The following is a 7378-nucleotide window of genomic DNA, read 5'->3' on the forward strand; positions in this document are numbered from 1 at the left end:
TCAGCAGCTGGGAGATAGATGGGGCTGGTCATGGACCTGGTGTAAGAAGTTCAGCTCCAGATGCTGTAGGAACAGCTGAGGGTGCAGGACATGGGAAGCTGCTGGACCAGGGAGGTGAAATTCAAGATATTCTCATGGGAAATGCCCCACCAGGCCCTTTTTGTGTGGGAGTGTGCTCCTTTTGTGGCATCAAGGCTGGGTGCAGCTGTGATCATTTTGTGGCTTTGTTGTGGTTGGTATTGATAGTGACATTTGCTGCCTCTGAGCTGGACAGAGCATCTCCCCTAGACCTGTGGGGTATTTTCATGAGAGTGAATGGGGAGTGTGCCTTGCTGCCTTCCTGAGCGTGGCTGGAGGTGATCCCAGCTTGGTGTTGGCCAAGCAGGGGTACAAAGGTTGGCTATTAGTGTATCAGCATCAAAGCCTGGGGACCTGCTGGTGATCCTGCGTGCTCTCAGCACCATTTGGATTCAGCTGTGCTCTGCTGGGGAAGGGGCTGGGGTGGGGCCATTCCAAGGGCAGGGCTGCTCTCCAGCTTGGAGCTGTAGGGAGCTGCTCATTCCCTGTCTCTGCTGCTCTGAAGCCTTTGCTCTGCATCCCAGCCTGAAAAGTTAAGGGTGACACCTTCTTCCTCCCCCCCAGACCTCACTGGGGTTTGTGCTTGGGTGGTTTTTGTCCTCACTCAAGGCAGCTCTCAGCTGCACTCCCCATTCCCTGCCAAAAGCAGAGTCCCAGCTCCCAGAGGTGGGTGCCTTCCTGGGGCGTGAAGAGGAATAAACCAAATACAGTCAGATCCGCTCTGTGACAGCAGGAGCAGATCAAAGGACATTATTTGCATAATGAAGGAGTACTAATTGGGAGGGAAAGTCATTTGATTTCCTAGTGTCTAAGAAGGAATAACAAATGAGAGAACTGCACAAACTCTCAGAGTAACTGGGAGTGCTTTGCAACACAGCTGCCCCTTGCTCTGTGCTGGGGCCAGGGCAGTGTGTTTGGGTAGACATCGTACGTGCTGCCTGAGACTGTGAGACTGGGGGTGGACTAAAGGCCTCTTTGTTCCAGGACCTTGCCTTGGCAGTGGTCAGAGTGCATTCTTAGGAAAGAGGAACAGCACACACAGGACATGTGATGCTCCTCTTAATATTCTCCCAGCCATCATCTGTTTCCAGCTTGGAAATTTCTTTGGCTGTGGGTGGTTTCTGGGGGTTTAGTCAGCTTTAGTATCTGTCTTCCATGAACTCATCCAGACTCACTGTAAACGTCTGCAAAGGGAAAGGGGTTGCTGTTGTTATCTGATGGATCAAAAGTGGCAGATGCAGGATGGTCAGGAGGATAAGGCTGGAGTGTGGGATTTGTAAAAGGCAGAGGTGGTGCCTGGAGCTAACCCCAGCCTATGATCCAGGCTGGGGAAGTCATTGTTTTCTACACAGGGATATCCTGCACTTAGAAGAAGCACATCAAAAATGGAAGGTGACCCAACAACTTTATCTGGCCTCCCTTGGCACAGCAGAACCAGCTGCAAAACCAGCAACTGGCTTTTATTTAGAAACCTGATCTGGCCTGGGGCATCAGGAGCAGTAGTGCAGCTGCTGTGGGATGCTTGCTGCATTTGAGTGCAGAAGGGGCAGTTGGACCTGGGCCTGGCACAGAGGGCAGCTGGGGCTGTAGAGGGGTAGAGAGGTCCCTTCTCAGCCCCCTGAGGGGGGGGCAGGGCTGGAGGCCATGCTCTGGAGTCACCCAGGTTGAGGAAAACGGGCTCCTGGGGCTGCTTGGGAGCATTTTCACTGACTGCCGTGCACCCCAAGGAGCAGTCTGTCTGCAGGATGGGGCCTGAGCTGCAAACCCTGTTCACAGCTCCACTGCTGTCCTGTCACCTCAGGGAGAGGCTGCTGGCCAAGAGCTTGAAAGCTGATCTGTGCTGGCACCTGAGGCTCAGCCTCTGTGGGTACCCCAGTGTGGATCTCTCCAAAACATCAGAGTTGAGCAGAATCCAGTACCAGAGGGAGAGACCTGCAGCTGCAGAACAATGTAGGATGGGACCCAGCCAGCTGCCTTGGAACTGCAGGAGCTTCACCTTGTTACAGGAGATGCTAAAATTAGCTGTATTTTGGGCTCCTTTCCTGAGCTCCCTGGGGTCTGCTTAACAGCTGTCTGCTGCACTCATGCGTGAGCCCAAATCCAGCACACTGTGCCTCCTGTAAGCCAGCTCTGTTGGTTGCACAGGGTGGGTGTTGCAGCCCAGAGCTCACTTGTGGGGTCTTTGGGGAGCAGGCAGGGCCTGGAGTGAGGAGCATGCCAGGAAAGGCATATGCTTTCATCAGAACATACTCCTCCCCTGATGCATTTCACTCTCATTTCTCTGTGTAGCACCATGTCCAGATTAGAGGCGATTTGGCTGTACAGGCAGAAACTTGGGGTCAAGCCCTGACTCCAGCACAAAGCTGGCTGAATGCAGAAGTGATTATTGTGAAGAGAAATTTTTTAATCTCCATGCTGGAAGCAGAGAAAAACACTTTGTTTACCATGCAGCCAGAACACTTGCAGGCAATCTGATTTCCCCCCCGCCCTTGCTAGAAAGTGCTTAAGTCACTTGTGTGTATCTGGAAGCTGCTGGGACTGCAAGTGGCTGGGAGCTGGGGCTTGCCCTGTCTGTTTGTCCTTAGTAAGATGAGTCCTTCCCTATCTGCACTGTGCTCTAGGTCATTGGACAGGCTCCAAACACTGCCCTGCCCAAGAGACCACCTCATCCAGGCTGCATTTGGCAGCCCCTCAGGGAACCTGGGCCTCTTCATGGAATGATTGATTTGGTTTGTTCCCCATGGCACCATGTTTACCTGCTTCATGCCAGTGGGTGGGGTGCCTTGTGCAGTGGCTTTCTCTGGCCAGACACCCCAAAAGAAGTTCCACAGTAGCACATTTGAGCAATTGCACCCCTGGCAGGTTATCACCCTTGGGCTGGTCCTGCAGGGTGTGAGGGCTCTGCAGTGAATCTCCTCTGGGCCTGGCTTTCTACCAAATCAGGATGTTCACAAGATTGCAAGAAACTCACTTCTGCTCCAGTAATTTTTAAGCTGCTCTAGTTCATTTTTTTTCCCCTGATGTCCTCCCTGAGTGTATCTGGGGTGCATCAGCCACTGCAGGTGTTTGGGGCCAGACAAAAGCTGTGAATTGCATTGTTTATAAAATCCCACCTGCCTCCTGCCCCATGGCACTCAGGCCCCTGGGATGCAAGTGCTGCACGCTGGCATCAGGCCAGAGCACGTGGCTTTGTGTGACACAGCACTCCTTGCAGGGTTCTGATGTTTTGCAGGACTGAAGTGCTGAAGTGCTGTCCTGGAGCTGGCCAGATCCACACAGAAAGGGCTCTCAGCATGGCCAGAAAGTGTCCCTGGTCTCTGCCTGAGCTGAAGGTGGCAACTGAGCCCCAGAGCTGGTCTGGAGAGCATCTAGAGGCTCCTGGTTTCATCTCGGAAGGGTGACTGCTGCCATGAGGAGGGACAGTCAAATTTAGCAAGTGTTGGTTTTTCCTGCTGCTCATTTGCCTCTTTGCCTGCCCAGAGCCTGGCTGTACTTCTGTCCCTGGGGAAGTGACAGGTCCCAGCCACTTGCTTGTGGATTCAGTGCAGGGCCTCTCTGCTTGAGGATGTGTTTGGAGTTTGCCTGTCAACACATCTTTTAGCTAAACGTGTTTGGAGTGAGTGGCATAGCAAGTGGTATGGAGCTATCAGCCATCTTCCTGCAGGGTTGCTGCGACTGGCCCCAGAGGCTCTGGGTCCTGTGGGAAGGCAGTCACAGATGCCAGGACACACCTGCACTGCTATTCCATAGGTGCCCTGCAGAGTCCCATCCATCCCATCCAGGGCACTGGGCTGAGCTGCTGTGCCCTGGGGACACTCAGCATGGCAGGGTGGCTGGGCGGGCTGGGCTCTGCACTCGTGGGATAAGACCCTGCAGAGACACAGCTCCTGCATCCCGCAGCTCCTGGGGCATCGTGGGCACCTCTCGGTGTGGGCAGCCCCTCCCTGCCCTGCTGACCCTGGCTCACAGCGGAGAAGGGATGCTGCTGGCAGAGCTGAGGGCTGGCTGCTGTCCCTGGCAGATCTCCAGGATGGCTCAGGGTGTGGAATGGGGGCAGCCCAGGCAGGGCCCATGGGGCCAGAGGATGGCTGGCAGCCAGAGTCAGCTAGGCTGGAGGAAGGATTGCTCTGGAAGTGACGGTCTTGTTCCCCCTTTCTTCTGGGGGGAAGCAGGGTTCGTTTGATCTGCTGTGCCAGATCACACCTTTGCAGAGGGAGAATAAGAGATGCCTACTGACCTGTTCATTTTTATGTAAAATTGTTGGTTTCCTCTGATCTGCGGAGTGAGCTGGTCGGGGGAGGAACCAAGGTCTTATCTCATTTTACATGTCTAATTATCTCTCTGGATACAGGCTCAGGCTTCTTGGTTATGGGAGGCGGGTGATAGAGTACATGATGGATGTTTAGATTTTATTTAGTGTATCTTTTATGGCTAAGGCATGTGCCAGAAAACTAAATAAAAGCTGTACATGCTGTACTTGCTGTGGGCAGTGCTGTGCTTGGAGAGCAGGGACTAATATTGGAGCAGGGTGGGAGCCAGGGAAAACTTGTCTCTGCAGAAAGGAGGAGACCAGGTTAAGCTGAAACTGAACACCATTGCTCTTTACATGGAAAGAGAGTGGGAGGGGAGGGGTGGAAAAGGGATAAGTGGAGATTAGGGGAGGATGCTGGAAAGTTGAACTGATAGATTCCTGATACCCTTTAGGTGACCTTGAGCAGGCTGCAGTGCACCTTCGCGGGCGACAGGTCAAGGCACAAAGTGGGCTCAGTGTTCCCTACCTGGCTGATGTTGCTCTTCTGTTAATGAGATGCTGTGAGGGCAGGTGGGGAAGGGCACCTCTGGCATTGCTGGCTGCAGCCCAAGGGCAGTGTGCCCCATCCTCTGCCTCTGAGTGAAGGTGTCTTGCTGCAATGCTCCTCGTGCTTCTTGGTTTCCCTTGCCCTAGAGCAGAAAGCTCTGGTCCCAAACATGGGGCTCACCCCTGGGACATGGAGCTGGATCTGCTGCCCTGTTGCTCCAGTTCTTGGGAGAGTCCAGCAGCTGTGGGCCAGGAGCCTTCTGTGGGCTTGGGTACCTGTGGGTGAGTTTTGAATCTCCTCACCCTAGGCAGGAACAAGTGGTTCTGGGAGCATGGGATGTTTGTGCAGTCAGTAGGCTCTGCCTGTGCTGCAGGTGCAGGAGTGGGTGCTGCTGTGGACACCGGGAAGTCAGTAGGCTCTGCCTGTGCTGTAGGTGCAGGAGTGGGTGCTGCTGTGGACACCGGGCTCTCGGTTGGTTGCTGCCAGGCTGTGCAGAGGGAGCCCTCTCTTGTTCCCAGGGGCAGGTACTGCTTTGTGTGATTCTCAAACTTTGGCACCTCCAGCATCCCTAGCTGGCTTCTCTACTGCAGCTGGGAGAGGGATGCTTGGAGATCCTGGTGTCATTTCTCTTCTCTGGTCCCTTTTTTTGCTCTCTGAGCAGAAGCTTCCCAAGGGAACATGCCAAGCTGTCCAAGGGAATGTGCAGTGCTGGTTGTGGGGGTGATCTGCCTTGGCTCTTACCTGCTTGAAGGAGTTGTGTGATGCCAGGGAGAGGAGGAGGAAATGCAGCAATAGTATTTCTTAAACAGTTGTTTGCGAGGCAGAGAGCCAGTGTTGCCGTGGTGTAAAATCTGGACTTGCCTGGCAGGGATGCACCATAACTTCACTGGAGACAGCAAAGCATAAATAAGTTGACTCGAACTAGCTTGTTGCTGAAGACCGATGAGGGGGATTCTCCTGTTATCAGCAGAGCTGCAGCTCTGAGAAAGCTGCCAGGGAGAATGAAAAGCAACCATGGTAACTGCTCGCTTCCCTCAGTGAACACCCTTTCCAGGAGATCAGAGTGAACTGGACTGGGGGCAGTGTGTGCATCCCAGCTGCTCACAGCAGCACTGCTGTCTGTGCTGCCTCATCTTGTGCCTGAGACCAGGCAGGTCTGGTGCAGGAGCTCCCTGGCTTGCCTGCAGGCTCTGGGCTTGTGGTCTCCTGGCAAGGGAGGAGGAAGGCACCAGGAACTGAAGCTTCTCATCCCCCTCTGGATTGGTTTCAGCTCCATATCTGCCTGGTGTGACATAGGAACAGAGGCTGCTTCTGACTGACTGGTGCCAGGGCTTGACCTCTGGGCAGGGATGCACTGAGTCTGGTGCTAGAAATGAAACAGAGTAACCTGTCCTCACAATGCTTTGGTCACACTACCTCCTTTCTCAAGGTGTCTAGAGGTAGGGTTAGGCTTCCCTTCCTTCCTGCCTTCTGTTGTCTCTCTAGATCTCAGCCCCCTTGCTCCTGCCCCCACCCTCATGTCCTGGGTCCCGCTTTTGTTAAATTGAACATGATGTCAAATTAAAGCCATCACAGGGACAGTTGGAGTGAAGTGCCCAGTTTAATGAGGCAGCCTTGAAAATCAATAACTTAATTGCAGACATTTGATGGACTTTTATCCAATTTATAGTCCTCCTGCCCTGCTACGTGTAGAGCATGAGGACCTGGTGCTATGTCTGGCTCTGGGCAAGTGAAAGCCTTTCCTCTCCTGTGGCTGTTGTCCCTGTGCAGGTCTGTGGGCTCCAGTGGTGCTGCAGCGTGGGTCAGGCCCTAGCTGGGTGGTCTCTCTGTGGTCTCGAGGTGACCATGTCACTCTGTGCTGACAGGAGGGGCAGGTGTGAGTATGATATCCCCAGCTCCTTCCTAGATGGTCCAGTAGAAGGCTACTGGGAGAAAAGCTCCCAGCTGTTCACATCAGTGATCTCCTGGAGAGCAGGCCCTGCCCCAGGATGGCCCAGCATCCTGTCCCTTCTGTTCCTCCTGCCACTCTGCAGCATGCCAGAGGCATTTGCAGCAGTGTCTGGAGTCCTGACTTTCAGGTGTTTGGTGGGGAGGTGATGCTGCATTTGCACCTAGCTGTTCTTTTTTCCCCTCATCATTTGCAAGCAGTCAGTGTTTGGCTCTGCTCTGAGATCTGTGTTGCTCTTCTCAACTCCTCCCTGACTTTCTGTTTTCCTTCTTGTCCCTGCTGCAGGCACCTCTGTGATGCAGGTGATGGCCTCTGATGCTGACGACCCCACCTATGGGAGCAGTGCCCGGGTAGTCTACAGTGTGCTGGAGGGGGAGCAGCACTTCACTGTGGACAGTAAAACAGGTGAGCAGCACCCAGCTGGGCTGGGGCAGGAGACCCGACAGTGGCCGTGTGTCCTGGGCATGGCTGTGACCCAGCAGCTCTGTGCCTCCCTGCTGGCCACTGATGCTGCATTCTCATGGCAGGGGGGGTGGGGAGGAAAGGTCGCAAC

At 54.2% G+C, this 7378-nt stretch overlaps 1 protein-coding gene across 1 annotated transcript in view; it reads left to right on the forward strand.

The window, feature by feature from the left end:
- CDH22 (cadherin 22) overlaps positions 1-7378 on the forward strand; it is a 52961-nt gene that overhangs the window by 7489 nt on the left and 38094 nt on the right. The window contains exon 3 of the mRNA XM_017733193.1: positions 7111-7230. Within this exon, the coding sequence (XP_017588682.1) occupies positions 7111-7230 (120 nt within the window). The remainder of the gene's footprint in view (positions 1-7110; positions 7231-7378) is intronic.

Source organism: Corvus brachyrhynchos, unplaced genomic scaffold (genome assembly GCF_000691975.1).
Source record: "Corvus brachyrhynchos isolate BGI_N302 unplaced genomic scaffold, ASM69197v1 scaffold10, whole genome shotgun sequence".
Classification (NCBI taxonomy): domain Eukaryota; kingdom Metazoa; phylum Chordata; class Aves; order Passeriformes; family Corvidae; genus Corvus; species Corvus brachyrhynchos.